This window comes from Tiliqua scincoides, chromosome 10 (genome assembly GCF_035046505.1).
Source record: "Tiliqua scincoides isolate rTilSci1 chromosome 10, rTilSci1.hap2, whole genome shotgun sequence".
In the NCBI taxonomy this organism is placed as follows: Eukaryota; Metazoa; Chordata; class Lepidosauria; order Squamata; family Scincidae; genus Tiliqua; species Tiliqua scincoides.
In genome coordinates this window covers 23,267,779-23,291,144 of record NC_089830.1, presented here as the reverse complement: position 1 = coordinate 23,291,144, position 23,366 = coordinate 23,267,779, and the positions used below count along the sequence as shown (strand labels likewise).

The window sequence follows — 23,366 nt, the reverse complement described above, 5'->3', positions numbered from 1 at the left end:
GCTGCGGGCCTGATAGAATCCTAGAAATCTCCTAGAATCTGAAGCCTGGCAGCAGGTCCCCTTTCATCATTGGGGTTTGTCCCAATACAAGGGGAACCAGACAGTGACTCTTGCATGTAGGGTGCCTGCTTCCAGACTGGTCCTACCTATGTGGGGACTCCAGCCGTTTCATCATAATGCTGGCAGGGCAGCAGCCACCAGCATTGTACCGCCAATGCATGGCCGATTCTCCCATTGACCCCTGGGGCCATCAAGGCCCAGGGTTGGTTGCTCCTCACAGGATAAGGGCCTCCTACTCTAGGACCCTTTAACCCCAAGGTTGGACCAGATGGAGTTGAGTGTGGGGAGATAGAGACCTCAGCAATGGGAGGGCTGAGGGCTTCATAAGGCACTCAGGGCCAGTGAAGGTCTCTGGACAGGCTACCTGAGGGCTGCTCTGTGGCTGCTCCCCTGGGACTGGGGCAAGCCCAGAGCTGGAGGTGAAGTTAGGGTGAAGCACCCTGTCCCCATTGCTGAGCTCTGAGATCTGGTTGGAGAGCCAGGCTGGTGTAGTGGTTGGAGAGGTGGATTTAGATCTGGAAGACCCAGGTTCAAATCTCCCCTCAGCCATGAAGTTTCCTGGGTGACCCTGGGCCAGTCACTTTCTCTCAGCCTCACCTACCTCACAGGGTTGTTGTGAGGACAAAAGGAGGGGAGCAGCTGTGTACACCACCCCGAGCTCTTTGGAGAAAGGGTGTTCTGCCAGATTCTGCTCCACCTGGAGAATTATGCCCACTTTTAGCTAATTAGCTCCCCTTCTTTCCTCAAAAAATGACCCTGGTTCTGCCCCGAAGTACTACTGGACCCCACCACCAGGGTAGCTCACCTGTTTAACCTACAGAGGTCCTCCTTCCTGCCAACAGCCTCCCACCACTACAGCAGCTCCTTGGTCCGCAGCAGCTCTTGGGCACAGCAGCCAAGCACCAGTCTTAGTGTCTCCAGTAGTTTCTGCTCCAGCAGCTTTCAAAGTCCATTCACACATCAGTCCAGCTCTCCAGTCTGTCCTTCCTCAAGCTTTCCTCCTTCTGCTGCCCACCAGGTGGGCATTATGCCTGAGCACTCATCAGGTGCTTTTATGCCTGAGGGCCCTATTGCCTTCAAGTGGCTGCTGCTGTGCAGCACACCCTCTGCTGAAAGCCCAGGCCTTACCCTTAAAGGAGCCACTGCTGATACCACACCCTTCCTCCTCACCAGATTCCCATACAAAGGGTGGTATAAAAATGTGAAAAATATATAAATATCTGAGTTGTTGGGGCAGCAGCACCCCCCTTTGGTTCTACCTGTCTTTCCCTGGGGTTAGGACACCAAAGGGTGCACACCCCTCTTGTGGCAACCACAGGGAGTGAAGGATGGAGAAACTTACATAGGGATCTAAGCCTTCTGATGTCCTTACAGTTTAACTTGGAGATGTCAGCAGACTGAAACCAACAGGTGAAGCTACTGCCCTCTTCTTTGCCGTCTCCCTCTGCTCGGAAAGAAGATGTCCCTGTTTTGGAGTTGTTACTGTCGGGTGTGAAAAAGGGCTCCTAGGTTGCATGTGCTTCTGAGACATTGGAGATACTGTTCTCTCCCTGGGGGACAGAGAAGTGTCAGGAGAGAGGGGAGGGTTGTGGGGGGGGGGAGAAAGAGATGATGATTCCCTCGCATGTCTGGAACTGTATAAGACTTGACACCAAAAAATGAAAAAGGGGGGGGGGGGAGAGAAATCTTAAAAAAAAAAAAAAAACCGAGTAGGAACTGTGAGAATAAGAGAGGAAAACCAGGGCAGACAAGCTTGGTAGGAGAGCCATCCCTCCCGCAGGCTGAGCATTGTGAAAGACAGGAAGCAGAGACTTGAACCTGATAATCAACCAAAACCCAGTTCAGGGTGTAATTAATCTGTGGAACTCCTTGCCACAGGATATGGTGATGGCACACCCTTTTAAAGGTTTCTGGGCCAGGTGTCATCACCACGTCCTGTGGCAAGGAGTTCTGCAGATTAATCATATGCTGGGTCAAGAAATATTTTCTTTGGTCTGTGCTAATCCAACACTTAGTTTTAGTGGATGTTCCAGTGAGGAGCCAGTGCTCCTCTTGCCAATTCCTAAGGTACATTTTCCCTGGAGCAAGGCCCAACTCCAACCAGCTGCATTTTCAACAGGTTTATTAGTGGTAGTCCCATTTCCCTCTTGCCCTTCTTCCAAGGAACTCAGGATAGTTTACAAGGTTCTCTCTCTCTCTCTCTCTCAAATGGTTTGACATACAAAATTGTGCAGGGGATGGACAGAGTGGATAGGGAGATGCTCTTTACATTCTCACATAATACCAGAACCAGGGGGCATCCACTAAAATTGAGTGTTGGGAGAGTTAGAACAGACAAGAGTGTGGTTGATCTGTGGAACTCCTTGCCACAGGATGTGGTGATGGCGACTGGCCTGGACGTCTTTAAAAAGGGATTTGAAAGTTTCTGGAAGAAAAATCCATTACGGGGTACAAGCCATGATGTGCATGTGCAACCTCCTGATTTTAGAAATGGGCTATGTCAAAATGCCAGATGCAAGGGAGGGCACCAGGAGGCAGGTCTCTTGTTATCTGGTGTGCTCCCTGGGGCATTTGGTGGGCCGCTGTGAGATACAGGAAGCTGGACTAGATGGCCTGATCCCGTGGGGCTGTTCTTATGTTCTTATGTTATGTTCTTATGTTCTCTCTCTCTCTCTCTCTCTCTCTCTGTTTTATCTTCACAACCACCCTGCGAGATAGGTTAGGCTGAGAGAATGTCTCAAGGTCACCCAGTGAGCTTTATGAACTGGGCTTCTCCCCAGTCTAGCCTGACACTAAAATGTGCTACACTGGATTTAATTTTGCACCCCATTTCTGCTTTACGCCTGTCTCTGTTTCCGCCCTCTTTGCTTACAACCGAGAAAGCCCTATCTCCTCTTCCCTACCCCAGAATATCCAGGTTGCCAAGACTGCTCTTAGCTGCAGCGTAGCAGGTCACCCAGGGACACTTAGAGCTGCGGCTTTGTGGTTGACGCCCTCCAGTGAAACCGACGTTGGCTTTCCCCTAAGTGAAGAAAATGGACCAAGCCCAGGAGGGCTGGCTTCAAGCCCCACCGGGGTGGACGTCACGACTCTCCTACTCCCAGAGACAAGGTCTCGAGGTGCGTAACTGAGGCCGTCCACATGGATGGGTTGCACCGTTAGTTAATCTTCGAGGGACTACAGGACGCCTGGGTTTGTTGGGTGCGAGTGCAAAATGGTGCCTCGAGATGCCCGTTGATGGGGTGGCATAGGGTAAATAAGGGAGGGCTGTTGGCTTTTGCTTGTGTCACTTTCCAGAAACATCTGGGTGGCCACTGGAGGAAGAAGACTAGATGGACTTGGGCTCTTCTCTTGTTCTCGATAAGGCAGAGCGGTTATTCCTGATCTGTATGAAAAGGGGATCGTTTCCGCAGCACGAAAACCCCAATTGCTAGGCTCTGGTGAGATTCACAATCGAAACACCATTTTATTTATTTATGTAACTTTCAGCCTGCTTTCCAGCCCCCAAGAGATCAAATGGTTTGCAAAACAAACCAGGCTGAATAACCATCACAAACCCATAATTAATGGAACATCCATCAATACTAAATAAACCTGAAAACCAGTAAACAATGACAGAGTTAGGGAAGGCCTGGCCAAGCAAAGTCGTGATTAGCTTCTCCCTATATGCTGCAAGCTGGGAGCCGTGCGGCTGTCTCTGGGGAGGAGGACTCCACAGCCGCAAGGCCACCACCGGAAAGACCCTGTGAGAAATTCAAGCCTGCAGCTTCTCCTCTTTAGGTGCTCCCTGACAGATGCGTAGCTAAGGGATCTGGTACCAGGGGCACAAATTTTATAGCACTCCCCTGGGTATCTGGGAGGTGGTCTGAGGCATGGGGGGGGGGAGTGCGTGGCCTTCCCACACCTCAGGATGCCTCCTGGAGGCTTTAGAAAGATGCTTCTGGTTTTCATGAAAAAGTGTCTTTCTAAGGCAGCCATTTTCAACCACTCTGCCGAGGCACACTGGTGTGCCACAAATGGCCTGCAGGTGTGCCATGGGAGTTTGGAGGAGAGTCATTTATTAGTAGGGGCATTGAAGGATGTGGGGGATGGAAGCCCCTCACCAACAGCATGGTGTGCCTTGTCGATTGTCAAAAAAACTGGTGGTGTGCTTTGACAATTTTAGTAGCTTGTCAGTGTGCTGTGAGTCGAAAAAGGTTGAAAATCACTGCTCTAAGGCCTCCAGGAGGCATTTGGAGGCCTGGGGAGGCTGTCTGCAGACTCCGCAAGCCTCAGAACTCCTCCTGGACTCCTTGAGATTCACTGTCCCAAGGTGCAGGTTGGCAACCCCTCAAGGCGTGGTACCCAAGGCAATGTATCCCCTGCCCCCCCCCTGCAATGCCACTACTCCCTGGGGATGGGATGGAGTCATGCTGTTCCTGTAAACCACAATGCAGAGGACTGGATGTGCAAGGGTTAAAATCCTGTTATATCTAGGGAATGCTGAGAGTTTCTGTAATGGATGGTGGGATGTGTAGGCACTCACTCTCCCCCCACATACCTCTACAAGAGCAGGCTTTGCATTCTCTAGCAATGGAAGTATCAAGGTTAGAAGTACCCATCCTCTTTATAAGTTCTTGCTCCCCTCAGCAGGGGGCAGAGTGGAGCACCAAAGGCTGGGATCCTGTCTGCACATACTGGGGTGTAAATTCCATGAGTAGACATGCCTAGGATTGCACTGTGGGCCTCCTGGTGTAGTATCTGCCTAGTGTGCCAACCACAGGACTAAGTTATTGGAAATGTCAGATTACGAAGTGGCAGAGGAGGGGGGCTAATTGCCTGTTTGAATGTTTCCTGGCATCCAATTCTCCCCACCTACAGGGAGAGGATTTTGTTTTTTGCCTCACCAACTTCCTGATGTGCTCGTTTTCTCCATGCGGGGATAGCGTGGTTTTATTTACAGGGGGTCATAGCTCGGCGATGCAGCACAAGCTTTGCAGATGAAAGGTCCTGGGTTCGATTCCTTCCAGCTTAAGGAAGGTCCGTATTGACAACAGTGAGCCGATGCGCCCAAAGTCGGGCTCAGCAGAAAACATGAATGTATCCATATACGGATCTGTCACAAGTCAGAGGGCATGTGAATGGACACATCTTTTGGGGGACGCTGGTCATTTTTGCCTGATACGCACGTCTGTCATCCCTGCTTTCGGGTGATCGCTTGGCCACGCTGAACTGTAGGGGAAAGTCAATGAGCTCTGAGCTCGCGATGTCAGCGGCAGTGGCAAGGACTGGCCTCAAGGCCATGCCCCCTCAATCCCACTCCGAGGCAGTGCGCATTTGTGTCTCCCAGGGCAGGAGACTGCGAACAGTGGGAGGATCTTCCTGGCCTCCCAGCTGCTCTCCAGTTCTCCACCACAGACCAGCCATGAAGGCAGAGGTCGTGGGTCACTGGGTCACTGCAGATCAAAGAGGCTGACCCCCACGTTCTGTCTGGGACAGGTTAACCCTTGCCTGACCTCTGAGCTACAGCAGCTCAATGGGGAGGGGAGTTTGAAAGCGTACAGGCCCTGCCTGAATGAGAGCCGGGAAGCTCCAGGCTACAGCTCAGGAGAGTTGTGAAAGGTCTGGGCTGGGGTAGAGAGAACCTGGGGGTCAGGACTGACATAAGCAAACAGGACTGTTTGCACATGTACGGTGTGAGCAGGTTGTGTGTGTAGATGGGGGCACTCTTAGGGGATTTTTTTGGTTCCTTAGCATGAGATGATTTTCGCCCTCTGCTGTTCAATTGCCGATAATGCATGCGCAACTATGTGCGTGCTCACCGGCTTCTGATGTTTTTTTTTTTCCGCTCCATCCAAAAGAAAACCATAAAGTAGTGGCATAGCTAAGGGGAGGAAGGGGGGTACATAGCCCCGGTACCACACCTTGAGGGGGTGTCTTAGAAGCCTCTGAAAAGAATTTCTGGTTTTCACTGGAAACTGGAAGTGCCCCCTTGAGGTGTGCTACCCAGGGCCTCAGAAGGTACCCAGGGCCCCTCGCCAGGTCTCAGGAGGAAGTGCCTCTTGGAGGCCTCTAAGATGTCATATGCCGGTGTTAAAAATGGGGGGGGTATTATGGGAGGTATGGAGTGTGGGGGTGTTAAAAATTTTTGTGCCCCCGGGTGCCAGTATTCTCTCTCATCCTTTCAAACTCGGGTAGGGAAGGTTTACAACTCATGGACATCATCGTATCATAGAGTTGGAAGTGTCCCACAAGGTCAGCTAGTCCAACCCCCTGCCTGTAACAGAAAATCCTCCTACAGCATCTCCAGCCGGTGCCTGTCCAGGTGCTGCTTGAAGATCTCCAGGGAAGGAGATTCCACCACCTCCCTTGGCAATCTGTTCCACTGCCAAACCACCCTGATCGTCAAGGATTTCTTCCTGATGTCCAACGGGAATCTTCCCCTTTGCCGTCTGTACCCAGTGCCCGCTTCCTACTTCTTGGACTCCATGCCTCTGTTAATGCAGACTGTGAGCCCAATGCTATGCATACCTTCTCAGAAGTAAGTCCCATTACAATCAATGGGGTTTACTCCCAGGTAAGTGTGGATAGGATTGCAGCCTAAGATTTCATTAGCTTTTACTTTATTTTATTTTTGCAGTTGTATCACACTGCCGGCTCATATTCCGCTTTTAGCCAACGAAGACTGCAATTTTATTCATACTTACCTGCAAATAAAAGTCCCACTGACTACAATGGGACTTACTTCTGAGTAAACATATACAGGATTGTACTGTAAGGACTCCCCCATCCTTTCTTCTACCTCTGTTTTTTTTAATCTATTGTACATGCATGACTTTGCATATAAGTCCTTGCACCAGCTCTAATACTCTCTCTCTCTCTCTCTCTCTCTCTCTCTCTCTGTGTTCCCTTGCTCCGTGGTTCCCAAACTTTTTAGCACTGGGACCCCACTTTTTAAAATGACTCTATCGGGACCCACCTAGGTTTACCAGACTTTTAAAAAATGAGATCTAGAAAGAAATAATATTTTTATTTATTGATAAGTAATAATAACCAGAAAAAAGACCATCAAATTTTCTCTTTCTATATTTACACATACATGCTTGGAAACTGCAGAAGCTCAGCTTCTTAAGCAGCTGTCTTGCAAACTGCAGGAGCTGAGCTCTTTGCAGGGAAATAAGAAGCTGCACTATCTGATTTTTCAATAGCCTCAGGGCTTGAGGCAATTAGTTATCTGATGTTTCCATCACCCTTTGGGGACCCACCAGAAAACAGGACACGAATCACCAGTGGGTCCCGACCCACAGTTTGGGAACCACTGCCTTAGTTGAAAATATTGCAACCCAGAGGGATTCAGGATCCTTTCTCGGTTTTTAGGGTGTTTGTTTTCATTGAAAGAGCATTTGGTTAGGAGGCCTTTTCTTACTCTTAATTTATTGTTTGCTTGCTGTCAAATGTGATTATGCTTTTGTTTTCTGAAGCTGCTGTACAACCACAGCCTTTGAGTTAATTACAATATTGCATTCAGTAAATATGGGTGGGAGGCGGGCAAAATTTTATGGAGACAAATTGTTACTGGTTGATGTTTCAATTCTGTCCTTATCCAGAAGGTGGCGCCAAAAGCCAATGCAGAGAGCAAGGAAGCCTGTTAGCCTTTGTTCCAAAAAGGACAGTCAACTTCAGTCCCACAAAATCCTTTCTCCAATCATCTCTCCAAGCAAGTAGGCAGCTGGCTAGAGGGATGGAGGAGCAAAAACTGAAGGCAGAAAGGGGCATGCCCCAGTGAAGAATATATTCTGGGGGGGGGGAGTGCAATGGTTGTTTAATATCCCCCAGACGGGGCTTAAAATAAGGCACGGCTCTCACATTAGAGGTGTACCGTACAAGGCTACCCCATCCATGAGACCAACAGGTGGTGAATCAGTGGAGGGTTCCCATATCCATCCACCCACTTCCATTGTCCCTTCTGCTCCCAGGATTTCATTGAATCATACATTTGGAATGGACCCACAAGGTCATCTAGTCCATCCTCCTGCACATTGCAGGAAATTGTTCTAGACTCTAGAGCAGGGGTGCCCAAACCCCGGCCCTGGGGCCACTTGCGGCCCACAAGACCTCTCTATGCGGCCCTCAGGGAGCCCACAGTCTCCAATGAGCCTCTGGCCCTCCTAAGATTTGTTGGAGCCCACACTGCCCCAACGCAACTGCTCTCAGCATGAGGGTGACTGTTTGACCTCTCTCATGAGCTGTGGGATGAGGGCTCCCTCCACTGCTTGTTGTTTCATGTCTGTGAAGCAGTGGCGGCAGCAAAGGAAAGGCCAGCTTTGCTTTGTGCAAGGCCTTTTATAGACCTTGAGCTATTACAAGACCTTCATTCATTCATATAAGTTCATGTTTAATATATTCATTTATGTAAACTTATGTAAATTTATTCAAATTTTAAATGTAAATTAATTCTTTCCTTCCCCGGCCCCCGACACAGTGTCAGAGAGACGATGTGGCCCTCCTGCCAAAAACTTTGGACACCCCTGGTTTGGCCTCTCAAGTGAGCTGTAGGACAAGGGCTCCCTCCACTGCTTGCTGTTTCACGTCTGTGATGCAGTAGCGGCAGCAAAGGAAAGGCCAGCCTTGCTTTGTGCAAGGCCTTTTATAGGCCTTGAGCTATTGCAAGACCTTCATTCATTCATAACAACATAAGAAGAGCCCCACTGGATCAGGCCATAGGCCCATCTAGTCCAGCTCCCTGTATCTCACAGCGGCCCACCAAATGCCCCAGGGAGATAAAAACCAGATAAAAACACCAGATAAAAAGAGACCTCATCCTGGTGCCCTCCCTTGCATCTGGCATTCTGACTTAGCCCATTTTTAAAATCAGGAGGTTGTACATACGAATCATGGCTTGTAATCCATAATGGATTTTTCCTCCAGAAACTTGTCCAATCCCCTTTAAAGGTTTCCAGGTCAGATGCCATCACCACATCCTGTGGCAAGGAGTTCCACAGACCAATCACACACTGAGTAAAGAAATATTTTCTTTTGTCTGTCCTAACTCTCCCAACACTCAATTTGAGTGGATGTCCCCTGGTTCTGGTGTTATGTGAGAGTGTAAAGAGCATCTCTCTATCCACTTTATCCTTCCCCTGCATAATTTTGTATGTCGCAATCATGTCCCCCCTCAAGTGTCTCTTTTCATATAAGTTCATCTTTAATATATTCATTTGTGTAAATTTATTCAAATTTGAAATGTAAATTAATTCGGCCCCGACATGGTGTCAGAGAGATGATGTGGCCCTCCTGCCAAAAACTTTGGACACCCCTGCTCTAGAGCATCTCCAGAAAGGAAAATAGAAGTGTGGCAGTGGAAGTGTTATCTGTGCCTGCAGATTAGTTCAATCTTCTTTGTTTGTTTGTTTGTGGATGGAAAGAAGGCAGCCCTTAGAGGTGTTAATTAAGTGAGAAGCTTTGCTAGGGGGTGGCAGCTTCTCAGGAGAGACATGGAGGCCTGCTGGGGTCGAGAGGCCACAGAGAGCTCTTGGGCAAGGTTTTTAAAAGCGGCTGCAAATCCAAGACGGAGTGAAAATGTGCTTGATTCAGTGCAGTGTAGCGAGGAGGGTCGGGTCAGGGAAATGGCATAGCTGGAGGGGGTGCGGAGTACTAAGTTTTGCAGGGATCCCCACCGCAGCCTGCAAGGGGCCCCTCCACCACCCCTTCTGAGCCATTCCAGGACGGGGGAGCCATTCCTTCCTCCACCTGGACTGGCTCCGAAGGGGTCCCTTGCATGCCGCAGTGATGCTCCCTGCAAAACTTAGTGCTTTGCACCCCTTCTAGCTATGCCACTGGGGCAGGGGATCCCAGGTTCAAAGCTCCATTCAGCCACAGAACTCTGGGGTGACGTTCAGAGACGTTTGATTCTCTGAATTTTATTTTGTATGGTCTCGCTTGAACGGAGAATTGTGAGCCGCCTTGAGCTTTCGGAAAGGCGGGATAGAAATAGTGTAAATAAATAATAAATAAATAAAACGGGGCATTTTTGACTCATGAGGTTTGGCCCCCCCCCCACGCCCCCATTTGCTGGCTGCTGCCTTGACCGATTTTGTGCAAGGTGGCAAAAAAGCTGATGTGGGCATGAGTCACGCCTTCCCCTCTTTATGTTTGCAGAAAAGGCATGGGGGGGGGGGGAAACACATTCATTCCCCCCTCCCCCCCGCGCACAAGATGCATGCACCAGCTTGCATTTTGCCATGGAAAAAGTGTACGAACCTTGCCAGAAAAAATGACATATTATGGACAGATGCTCCCCCCACCCCAGCTTCTCTGTGTTTGAACAGGGGTCAGGGAGTTTGTGGCTGCAGGCTCCACTTCACCCTACAGCGTTCCCCCCCCCCACCCTGAGTTGTGGTGCTGAGCTCAGTTGGGTGGGTCCCTGTCTGCCTTTGGGCGTCACTCCTGAATTTTCACTCTAGAAGCTGCTTTTCCATTCCCTCAAAACCTTCCCTTCTCACACCCCTCCTTGCCTTGCAAGGATCTGGCCATGTGAGACCCAGCTGTAAGAACTGCTCAGCTCCACCCCACCCCATTTGCCTCTCCTGAATGTCCCCACCCAGAAAATACTCCAGCAGCTGATAGTGGCTAATCATAGCCAAGGACAGATACACAAGCAGGCTTCTGGAAGGAGCATTGAGGTGCTAGCCAGAGAGTCTCTGTCTTTCCAGGTGCAATGATAAACACTGATGGGTTTGGGTGATTTTTGCATCATCTCAGATAAGAAAGATCCCCAAGGGGAGGTAATCTCAGATTAACGTTATCTTGGCTAGCAGAGAGGGGGAGAGGAGTAGAATATACTTAAATCAGAGTTAGAGGAATTTTATCAATGGGGGGGTGTACCACATATCTTTTGGGTCCCTTTCAGGGTACAAAGCAGGGCCCCTTCCCTTCTCCAGTGGACCATAATTTCATACGATTAGAAGTGGGAGAAAATGCTTTTATTTTATTTTAATTTTTTGGGTGGATTTTGGTGTTTTCCACATGCTAGAAGTGAGGCGCAATGGGTTTTTATTCACAGTTTACACTACATTTATAAACTATAATCACTTTAAAAGTGTACTAAGTCGGTGATATAGATGGCATCCTGTCAGCAGATGCAGCCACCGTCATTACCCATGGCCCCCCCATGAAAAAAAAAAAAAAATAACGACCAATTCTTTCTTTCTTTCTTTCACAAAAATGAGCAGTGCAGAAAGCAGTATTCTGTGTTTTTATTTTGGTTTCACCATTTTCTCCCACCTCTATATATGATCATTGGATTGTAAATTCTATGAATTGTGCTATACGAAACTACGTCGGCTTACACAAAATGGGAATACCAGTCTTCACGCAATACGTGCACACATTTTCTGAAATCCCAGGAAATTTCCAGCTCCCCTCTTTTGGTTGTCAGGCCCTCCCAAGAAATTCCCAGCTCCCCTCTTTTGGTATACCAGGCCCAAGTATGATGGACACCCTTGTACCCTCCCTCTCATAGGCCCTGGTGAGATTGAAAAATGTCAGATCCCAGGAAATTTTCAGGGGGACTTCCTTTGTCTCCTGGGCCCCCTTTTTGACCCTGGGCCCAGGTACAATTTACCCTCCTCCTGTACCCTCTTCTCATGGGCCCTGACTTAGATGCTAATAAGCTTGCAGACATCAATACAAACTCAAAATCTGAATTGGTTGGCACCTCTTCTGTGCGCTGACTTGCATCTCTTTCTGTGCAAGAACGGAGAGCTAAGTTGTGCAACCGACTAATTAAAATAAATACAACCACGCCATCATTGCGTGCGTCATGTCTGGGGTGCAGTGTTTTAAATGAGATAAATAACCACAGTATAACTTCTGAAAACGTCGCTGTGGGTGTTTTCTTTGCAACTGAATCTGAATATCTTCAGGCGCAATCCTCTGGCTCTCTTACCCTTTCTTGCCCCTACCCGTGACATCTGAAATGTCATCAGAGTGATCAGAAGTTGAGAGTTCCCCTTTTTGAGAGCAGCTTTTCTTCAATGGATGAGTCACCCCCTTGTCTTGGCCCCAGATCAGAGCTGTGGACAGCCAAGACCCAAACTCAGTTCCTTCCACGGCCCCTCCTCCCCACGGATTCATCCGTCAAGAACCGGTGCAGCTCATTTCCCGTACATAAAGCGCAGCCTCCCCACATCCAAGGCCTGACTCAGTGCCTAGCCGGATTCCTCATAACAGATGTTCATAGCAACCAACGAAAACGTTCTCCAGATTAGCACTGGCCGGAGGAGAAATTGCAACAGCTTTGGCTGGCCTGTCTATGTCTAGTAGACCAAGGGGTTGAGTAAGCTGCCCAGCTCAGAAGCTGTCCCCCCTAAGCCAAGGGTGAATAACTCCCACCTCATAAGTGACTAGCAAGGGAAAGGTGGGGCTGAGAAATGGGGAGGGTGCAGAATAAGATCCAGGACAGGAAACATTATAGCCAAGAGGGCTTTTTCTTACGGAGACTGGCATGGACCTCTTGTTAAGCTGGTTCTTGTGGTACCCTGTTGGCATCAGTTGTGCTTCCATGTAGATACCATAACAGTGCCATCAGCTGGTGTCTTGTCACCTCAGCATCTGTGACAATGATTTTCAACCACTGTGCACACTGGTGTGCTGTGAATGGGCCACAGGTGTTTGGGGAGGTTAATTTATTAGTAGGACCATTGGGGGGGGAACGCAAGTGCCCCACCTGCAGTGCAGTGTGCCTTGAAAATTTAGTGCTTTGTCAGTGTGCCGTGAGATGCAAGGGGTTGAACATTGCTGATCTATGAGCTAAACCCAGGTTCTGGCGATTGCAAAAAAAAGTCCAAGTTTAACTTGAGCCAGGCTTTGGCTCTAATGCCTCTTTCTTAACACCAAGTTCAGTCCTGGAAAAAGGGAGGGAAGATTAAAATGCTCCTGAGCACAAGCAGAGGACCTTGCCTTCAATGCTCCACGGTCCATAACCAGCACCCTATGGGCATACCTGAATACTGACAATTTCCCATGGTGCTTTTTCTAAGTACTTAGAAAACACCTGATATGCAACTCATCTCCTTGTCCGACTTTAATCCAATAGATTCTCAACCTTTTAGCACCAGGACCCACTTTTTAGAACGAGAACCTGTCAGGACCCACCAGAAGTGATGTCATGACCAGAAGTGACATCATCAAGCAGGAAAATTTTTTAACAATCCTCAGCTGCAATCCTACCCACACTTACCCAGGGGTAAGTCCCATTGACTATCATTGTTAAAAGCTTATACATAGTAGCCTGTTAAATCTGTGACATTTCCTCATAGCATCAAGTCTAATATATTAAAAATAAAATATTGTAATGAATGGGGACCCACCTGAAATTGGCTTGCAACCCACCTAGTGGGTCCCGACCCACCATCTAAGAAACTCTGCAACAGGACTAATTGCTCCCCATCGGACCCCATGCCTAAGGGAGTCCCATGCTAGGTAAAAAAAAAAAATAAGATCAATATTTTTACTAAATCATTTCAGTTTTTAAGTTTAGTTTTCAAAGGTAATCTACATATTTTGTTTGTTTGCTTGTAGACATGTATGCAGTTTTATATTAAAATGTCCTTAGATTCATGTGGTCCCATTAACTTACATGCACTTTTTAAGAGCGCATTTTCATTGCTTTCCTTTCTCCCATAGAGACAGTCTATAATACATTTTATTTATATCTGTAAGATTCTATAGACCTTGGCTGTGAACTTGGGGTCCTGCAAAAAATGTGAAAAATAAATAAGAATAGAAAGGTTTCCAATTGGGCGCTGCAGCTCCGAAGACCGGCCCTGCTTATCTCCATAACATGTGCTATTATTTCTGTTTAGCCAGTTCAGAGTTTGAGGCAAGATTTAATCAGGCTCACAGCTCATTCCCTTCACTACCACACTAGGTCTCCAATACATTAATCACTGGGAAAGGCTAGCATTCACTACAAGGGATGAGAAGTGACTCTGGGCTGAGTTATGTGGCCACTCCCCGCCCCCCAGTGAAGTCCTTCAACAAAAATTTTTGGGAGATGCGAGTAAGATGGGACAGCTTTGGGGAAGGGAACCATATAAGGTGACATAACACATCCAGCCCAACCCACCGGGCAAACCCCTTCCCAAAGACGTGTAATTAGCTGGGGCACAGGAGATATCACCGCATTTTGCAATTCTGAAATGTCAGACAGAAGAGTGACTTCACTATAAAATATTTTTTATGGAATTCATTGCCATGAAGTACAAGGGACACCGGCATAATTTTATTTTAAAAAAATCCAAAAACAGGAATGAAACCTCACTGGGAGGGTGGTTCCCAAACTGTTGGCACCGGGACCCAATTTTTAAAATGGCACTCTATTGGGACCCACCTAGGACTGCCAGACTTAAAAAAAAAAAAAAAAAAAGATTTAGAAAGAAAATTTTTATTTATTTTTAAGTAATAATATCCAGAAAAAGACCCTCAAACATTTATCTCCCTATATTTACACGTGCTTGCAAAAGAGCTGCAAAAGCTCCGCTCTTCACAGGACAGTTCACAGCTATCTTGCAAACTGCAGGAGCTGAGCTCTTTAAAGGGTAGTTAGCAGCTACAGCATCTGATTTTTGAGACAATTAATTCTGATCTTTCCATCACCCTTTGGCAACTCACCAAAAATCAGGTCACGACCCACCAGTGGGTCCTGACCCACAGTTTGGGAACCACTGCACTGGGAGATTTATCAACCAAAATAGCAGTCACGGTGTTGGAAGGGAACCCTCAAGGGCATCTAGCTCAACCCACTGCTTGAAGCAGGAAAAAGTCTTCACATTTACCAGATGTAGACCCCCTGATTTCCCAATGCTGGGAAGAAGCATCTGCAGACGGTCTCCACCTCATGCCCCGATTGTGAGCTCTCCCTGGAGGGGTCTGACTGGACACACCATGCCGGTTTAGATGGACCTCTGGAGATCTATCAAAACAGTTTGCACATTGTGCAAGACAAACATACTTTCCGGGGGTCCTACAGCACTGAGTTGTCACAACCTGCCTCTGTTTTAAATGCTCTCTGGTGCAGCACTCTAGGTCAGGGGTGTCCAAAGTTTTTGGCAGGAGGGCCACATCATCTCTCTGACAGTGTGTTGGGGGCCGAATTAATTTACATTTCAAATGTGAATAAATTTACATAAATGAATATATGGAACTTGTATGAATGAATGGAGGTCTTGCAATAGCTCAAGGCCTATAAAAGTCCTTGCACAAAGCAAGGCTAGCCTTTCCTTCACTGCCATTGTTGCACCACAGACGTGAAACAGCAAGCTGTGGAGGGAACACTTGTCCCACAGCTCATGCAAGAGGTCAAACAGTCATCTTCATATTGAGAGCAGTTGCGTCAGGCCAGCATGGGCTCCAGCAAGTCTTCGGAGGGCCAGATGCTCACTGGAGACTGGGGGCTCCCCGTGGGCCAGATTGTGAGTCCCTGCGGGCCGCAAGTGGCCCCCGGGCCGGGGTTTGCGCACCCTTGCTCTAGGTGCACACTCTGTAGGCTGGAACTCGTTTAACTATCCTCTGCCTTCAAGGAATCATGCTTGTTGCAGGACAGCTAGGGTTTGCAAAATTCTCAGCTCCCCCCTGAACCAGTTGCTAAGATTTTTAGGGAGTGCATAAAGCCCCGCTGGATCCAAGTTTGTTGCATAGGTATATATCACATAAGAATGCTAAGCCTCATTGGTGGATAATGGACCCCCCCCCACCTCAAGCCTTCAAATAAAAAATAAAAACCAGGAGAACATTTCCAGAAAAAAACGTTTATTTAATACAATTTATTTTAAAAATTAAAACATCATTCAAATCTCTTGTAAAAAAAAAAATGTTAAATAGCCCTGTTCTCAATAATTAAAATAGAGCAAATAAATACACTGTGACTCTTTTATTGTCCTGCAGCAAAAGGGCTTCTCAAGCCCCAGATGGTTTTTCTTGTGACAAGACCAGAAGGGTGTCTGGGAGAAGATTTTGCCTCCTTTTGGTAATGCCGTCAGACATCTTTCCAGGTGAAAAACTGAGGCAGAATTTCCCAGGTCCTGTCTCAAGACTGTAAACTCCTGTGGTTTTTTTTTTTTTTTATAAATTACCTGAACATTCTAGGCACTGTACATATATTTTTTTTTAAAAGAGGTTACTTATGCCCTGCCCGAAGCCTTACATTCTAATGGCCATGAAACAAAACGGAAGGGAAGAGGAACATAAAGTGACCAAAAGGCAAGATAAGATACTATACATTTGGGGAGGGGGAGTTGTAGCAAAAAAAAAAAAACACCCCACAATTCTTAAAATGCGAGCAGGATTCATCGGTGCCAAGATCTGGTCTCCGATTTCTGAAAAATGAGGGACTTTTCCCCATCTGTAATGAGATCGAATCTGTTAACAGAACAGCAACCACGAACAGAGGTCGCTCCTGCCAGACTCTCTGCCGGACATTGGGCACGGCCCAAGCTGGAGCTGCAGCCGCATTTCAGTGCGATGAGATCGGTTTCTGCTCAGCAGGACGGCCTTAAGCGGCCCATCGCCCCACCGCTCCGCCCCAGAGGCGGCTGCAGCATTTCAAGTCAAGAAGGCAGACGTGCAAGTTCTTGGCACGTGGAAACAAAACAAAAACTCAACACTAATAAATTAACTGAGGTCAGAAATGGTTTTCCCAGGGGTGGAACAATTACCGACGGAAGAGGGAGAGAAAGGGGGATAGAGAGGAAGGGGCCATGGGAAGTCGTTTTCCCAAGGCCCCTGTCAAACCTGGATAGCCAGTAGACCCTTGTGCCTCGTAGGATAAAACAATTATCTCCCTGAGCTACAGACACGTCGGGGCTCCTGCCGAGCTCCACCCTGGGTCCCAAAGGAGAACCCAAAGCATTTACGTTTTCCACTCTACCAGTACATCATAGGCTGGAAAACACCCCAGAACATGAACTCCCTGTTCCCAGCTGCCAGCACCTCCATTTGGCTGTTCTCCACTCCTAGAACACGGGTGGCGACCCAAGTGTCTCAATTCACAGCTCTCGCTGGATGGACAGTCTTGACATTTAGCCTTTCAGCTGGTTGCAGATGTCAGGATCCCCCTGCCCAGCTCACACCTGGACGCTGTAGAAATCGACCCGCTTGCGGCAGCACCTGCGCACCCACACCCAGTAGAGCATGACCATGGATGTCCAGTAGCCCAAATAGACGGCCGAGCCCACCAGCAAGTACCAGATCTCCATTTGTTTGTTTTCGGTCGTCCAGTCGGCCAGGGCCTCCTGGTAGATGGTGTAGATCAGGCCTCCTAGAAGAAGCAGGCCCCAGATGGAGACGGGAAGCAGAGGCATGTAGTTCCCCACCATCTTCTTCCGGCCCGAGGTGCCCCAGCTGCTCTTGTTCATGGTGATGATGGCAAAGTACTTGGCTGGAAGCAGGCCGCCCATGTAGAGCACGGCGTAGAGCGACATGAAGATCATGATGAGGTTGCCCCGCAGCCAGCAGGCGTACAGGGCCTTCACGCAGGCCACCAGCTGGACACAAAGCAACACCCACAGCACATCCCACAGGTTGCCCCCGTAGAAGAGCCGCAGGACAGTGGCTGTGACGAAAAAGGGAAAGATGCCGGAGACCACCGACTCATAGGTCATCCACAGGTGGTGGCGGTGCCACCAGAGGGCATTGTAGAGCCATTCGCGGAAGTATGACTTGGTCCAGCGGGTTTGCTGCGCAAGCCATCGCAGGAAGAGAGAGGGGGTCTCCGAGTAGCAGCGAGAGCGGGCTGTGTACCTGGGAGGAGGAGGAGAAAGTTAGCCTACGAGAAGAGGATGCCCTTCCGCTTCCAGTTTGCTTACAAGGCTGGTACTTGGGAAATGTCAGCCACAAACAAGGCCTCCCCCTTTGGCCATCTATCGGCGGAAGTGCAAGACTTTTCTATTCTGGGGTGCTTTCATGAGAGGCTGAGCTGCAAAGTAGGTTGTGCCTGCTTGAATCTTGCCTTGGCCATGAATTCTCCCTAGGTGGCCTTAGGCAGGCCACTCTGCCTCAGTCTTCCCTACCTGCAGTATGGGGATATTGATAACTGACCCTAAAGTCTTGCTGTAAGGACAGCACTGAGAATTGTACACATGAAGCACTTTGCACACTCAGAGAACTCTCTACAAATGCTAAGAGGACAGAGGGGAACCTTTCAAAGTATCTCTTATGCTAAGCAGGGAGAGAGCAACTCTTCACCCCAGCACAGTCTCTGTTCTAGTGGCCATTTGCTGGAAAACCCAAAACTGGAAGTCACTTCCAGAAGCCTCCATGAGACACAGTGTGACCTGGAAGCAGTCTCTGGGAAGTAACTGTGCAAGAGTAGACCCTCTGCATCCGGAAGTCCACAGCAAGTCAAATCCATAGATTAGGGATAAAGGAATGCAGTGGATCCACTGCATGTTCACCAGCTCACCTGGGCACTGCAGAAATCGACCCACTTGTGGCACAGCCTCTGCACCCACCCAATGGAGCACGGAGAGGGGTGCCCAGGACCCGCCCCTGTGTGTGACCAAGTCCATCAGCAGAGACCTGATTTACATCTGCTTGTTTTTAGGGGCTTGTCAAGTCATCCTGGTGTTTTTCTGGGCAATAGTTCGAATGCTGGGAAGTGGGATACAACCTAAACCAGGAGTCTGTATATAGAGGCTCCTTAATAAGTTGAACATTCAAGAGAAGAGCCCGGATCAGAGGCACAGTGGTGGCTCTACGTGAGTGGAGGATGCCCTCCACTTGTTCCATTCTCTCTACCCCGCTTTGTTCTAACTTTGCCACTGTCCTAGTGCATTTGGGTACCTAAATGTCCTTACTTGGTTGCGTAGCCGATGCTCAGCATCCTATTGGTGAGATGCCGGTCATCCCCAAAGGTGCAGTGGGTCCCCAGGAACTTCTGATTGTACCAGGATTCCAAGAACTGCTGCAGGAGGTCATTCCGATACAAGCCTGAAGGGGGCAGCAGTGAAAACAGGTAAGATCAAGGATACAACAGAACCAGTCCTGGATCCGTTACACCTGGTTTTCTGCAGAACCTTTGCTGCACACCAGGTTGCAAGGAATATGGACCACAAGACTGGCTCCCCCAGCAAAGTTCCCTTGTGGATATGAGTCAACTGCCCCACCCCAGAGATGGCTGCATTTTGTGTGCCATTTAAGTTGGAAAGGCGGAATAGTGGGTGCTTAATAAACACAGGTCAGAATGTTTGGCCTGGAAAATGGCCAGTTGAAAGAGAAGGGAAGGGACACCCCTCCACTTAGTTGAGCACAGAACTTTTCCTGCCATTCCCAAGTTGGGGAACGTGTTAATTAATCAAGGGCTGGATAGATAGAGGAGTGTTCTTTTTTCCCCCCTCTCACATAACACCAGAACCAGGGCACATCCACTAAAACTGAGCGGCGGGGGGTTAAAACAGACAAAAAGTAATATTTCTTTACCCAAACTGTAATTAACCGGTGGAACTCCTTGCCACAGGGCGTGGTGATGCATGCTTTTAAAGGGGATGGGACAGGTTTCTGGAACAAAAAGTCCATCACGGATTACAAGCCATGCTGGGTATTTGCAGCCTCCTGGTTTTAAAACTAGGCTACTTCAGAATGCCGGATGCAAGGGAGGGCACCAGGATACAGGTATTTTGTTGTCTTGGGTGCCCCCCCCGAGGGATTTGGTGGGCCACTGAGAGATACAGGATAAGGCCTTTGGCCTCATCCAGCAGCTCTCTTCTTATGTTCTTATGTTTCCAAGGATTCATAAGATCTGCACTGGGAGTTTCGGGACCTGGGTGGGGACAGAGCTCAGCATGTCACCTAAGATTGCACAGGCTCAGGTCCCAAGGGTCTTATTTGGAAGGGCACAGGAGCATTGAGAAATCAGCCATCATGATTGGCAGGCAGGATGAAGCCTCTGGGTTGGCCAACCATCAAATTCTACTCTTGTTTAGGGTAAGCAAGACGGGCCCCATTCACGCTAGAAGACTTACCCAGGGGGCCACTAATGCAGGAGACACAGTCGAAGTAGGACTGGCAGGCCCTCTCGATGTTGAAGGCCATCCAGTAGCGCAGGCTGCTCATGAAGCTGATGTAGGAGTCGGAGAGGTTGAGAATCCGCACGTCCCCACCGACGGCGCCATAGCGCTCATTTGACTCCAGCACCTTCACCAGCTCCACCGTTGCCGCTGGCTCCAGCTTGGTGTCCGAGTCGCAGACCTAGGAAAGGAGAACAGGCCTGGATTAGGGGCACTGCAGCAAAGTCCCAAAGAGAGTTATTCTGCTGGAATTTTGGGTCCTGGGCAGGGGGGGGGGAAGTCAGAAAACATACGCTGTGTTTCAAAGGCCGGTTAACATATGCCCGGCCATCACAGGACGAGTGCACGGCCATCACAGGACGAATGCAATACCACACATTCACTAGGTGAGCATACATGGCTAAGAGGAATAGAGAAAGCAAATGATGTACACAAGTGACCCCCCCCCCCAATGAGGTCACAAAACCTCACTTGGGGGGTCGTGGCACTTTTCCAAAGTCTGTAAGAGAGGGCCGCTAGCAGGGTTGTTGTGAAGACACAACAGGTAAGGGAAAATGGGGTAGGTGGAGCGGACAGATTGGGTCCCGGGGATGGGGGACAGAATTGGCAGTGGGTCCCCAGTCCCATATTTGATAAATTGGGTCATGGCACAAAAAGCAAGGACAGATGGGTGGCTCTGAAGTTAGGGCTGCGTGCAGAAAACACAAATCAAACTCCTGCAACCCATAAAATGCCGATTTGGCAAATTTGTTTCATTTCCTTCTTTTGCATGACTGTTCTGTTTCTGACAGTCATGGGGCAGGACAGCATAGTACTGAATAAACTCCTCCGGACCCATGGCAACCTGACCAAACATTCCCTTCGAGTTTCACATTTTACCAGGCACTTGTTTTCAAGCTTTCCCTGCAAGCCTTAAGGACTAGAAACTTGCTGTATTTTGAAAGGATCTGAATACCATGCTCTGAGCTGGAATCACTTATTAACCAGAAGTGTTTCTTTCTCGTAATACAGAATTACAGCCTAAGTTTTACTGAACACAATGTGCTTACTTCGGAGTACAATGGAGAGCCAGGATGGTGCAGTGGTTCTTGAGTAGACCTTAAGACCTGGACAATGCTAAGATCACTTAGCTACAAAGCTTCCTGGGTGATCTTGGGCCAGTCACTACCTCTCCGCCTCACAGGGTTGTTGTGAGGATAAAAGGAGGGAAACATGAACACCACCCTGAGCTCCTTAGAGAAAGGGTGGGATAAAATTGTGATAAATAAAAATAAATAACACCATTTTCAAACACCTCTACTTATAACACCCTTAAACTTTCCTTAGTTTTGTTCAGTGGTTATGAAATTTTGTTCTGAGCAATCTTGGGCTTTCTTAGTCGAGGGCTTTCTCCTCAACTAGCAGAGTGGCAGGTAAGCACTCCTGAGACACTACTGGCCCAGCCTTACTGGTTTCTCAATGGGCAGTTGTAGGGAAGCATCGGGGAGGGAGTGGTGGCAGTTACACTGAAAAGGTAAACAGGCTAATTGGCAAGTCATAGGCTGGATAGTCAGAAAATGCTTCTTTACTGAGTGGGTATGTGATCTGTGGAACTCCTTGCCACAGGATGTGGTGAGGGCATCTAGCCTGTATGCCTTTAAAAGGGGTTTGGACAGACTTCTGGAAGTCCACCACAGGTTACAAGCCATGGTGGGTACATGCAACCTCCTGGTTTTAGCTGTCTCTGAATGTCCGGCGCAAGGGAGTGGCAACAGGATGTAGATATCTCGCTTTGTGCTCCTGGAGGGCCACTGTGAGATGCAGGAAGCCAGACTAGATGGGCCTTTTGCCTGATCTAGCAGGGCTCTTCTTATGTTCTTAACCAGCTTGGTGATTAGCCAGTTAGGAAACTGGATGAGCAGATATGGCCCTCTTACCTGAACGTAATCCACCGAATTCCCCAAGGCCTTGAAAGCCGTGTACATGACTTCCCGCTTCCCGCCCCATTTTTGCATGATGCAGACGCATCTCTTAGTCCGTATCAGCTCCTCCACCACCAGCTGCCCGGGGTCCTCGATATCAATTTCGCTGTAGACAGATGGCTCATCGCCCGCCTGGTAACCGCTGTCGCCCTCGTCCAGATCCAAGTGGGGCTGGCGGTGGTAGTTGTTCTCCCAAATAAAAGTGCCCACGTCCTCTCCGGCAAAGACCTCCTGGAACATCTCCATCATGTAACGGTCCTCGGGGCTGTTGCCATCGATCACCATGATAATCCGCAACTTCTCCGGGGGGTACAAGGTGGCCTTGACGGACTGCAGGCACTCGCGGAGGTAGGCGGGGTCCTCCTGATAGGCAGAGATGGTGAGGGCCACCGTCTTGGTGTAGCTGCACTTCAGCGAGTCCCTCCTCATCTTTTTGTGCTCGAGGAAGGCAAAGAAGCTTTGGATGAGAAGGTGGCCCGTCAGGAAGGCTCCATAGAGGCCAAAGGCCAGGATATGGTATCGGTCTGCAGCCAGCTGGACTCCTGTGATGTAGGCCCAGGATAGGACGGACAGTATAAGCAGAGCAAAGCCAACCGTTAAGATTCGACGGCCAGTTGAGATAAAAACCTTGGGGGCCTTGGCGACGTCCATCCCTGAAAAGAGAGATCAAGGAAGTGAGTAAGAACATTTCTGTGGATTGAGAGGCTCCAAAGGCTCATCTGTTCCAATATCCCCCCTCCCCGGTGGCCCACCAGCTACCTCTAGGAAACCCACAAGGAAGAAAGGCAGGCTTCTTTCTCACATTTGCTCCCCTGCAAGCATTATTCCAAGACATCCTGGAAGCAGCACATCTAGTCCAGCTTCCTGTATCTCACCGTGGCCCACCAGAAGCCTCATGGAGCACTCAAGACAACAAGACACCTGCATCCTGTTCCCACTTCCTTGTACCTGGAATTCAGAGATAGGCTACTTCCAAAACCAGGAGGTTGCATATACCCATCATAGCTTGTAACCTGTGATGGATTTTCATCCATCAATCTGTCCAATCCCCTTTGAAAGGCATCTAGGCCAGATGCCATCACCGCCTCATGTGGCAAGGAGTTCCACAAGCCCTGGCCACCCCAGTTTTATGGGTTGAAAACATGCTCAGAGACTGTCTGATAACCCAAGCCTACATGCTAGGACCGTATTGCATTGGAACTGAGCTGACTGCGTTTGCAGCCACCACCAGGGTTTTGATGAGGTTGCTGCTTCCTTGCAGACTCATTAACTTCTTCAAGATGCTCCTTCTCACCCATATCAG

General features: G+C 48.9%; 1 protein-coding gene across 1 annotated transcript; it reads right to left on the bottom strand.

Moving 5' to 3' along the window:
* Window positions 1-17,162: 17,162 nt before the first annotated feature.
* Window positions 17,163-22,714, bottom strand: HAS1 (hyaluronan synthase 1). Its single transcript, XM_066638887.1, has 4 exons — window positions 22,019-22,714; window positions 20,058-20,283; window positions 18,894-19,026; window positions 17,163-17,838 (listed from the first exon to the last, which is right to left on the bottom strand). The coding sequence occupies exons 1-4, from the start codon at window positions 22,712-22,714 to the stop codon at window positions 17,163-17,165; spliced, it is 1,731 nt and encodes a 576-aa protein (XP_066494984.1).
* Between the last annotated feature and the right edge of the window lie 652 nt (window positions 22,715-23,366).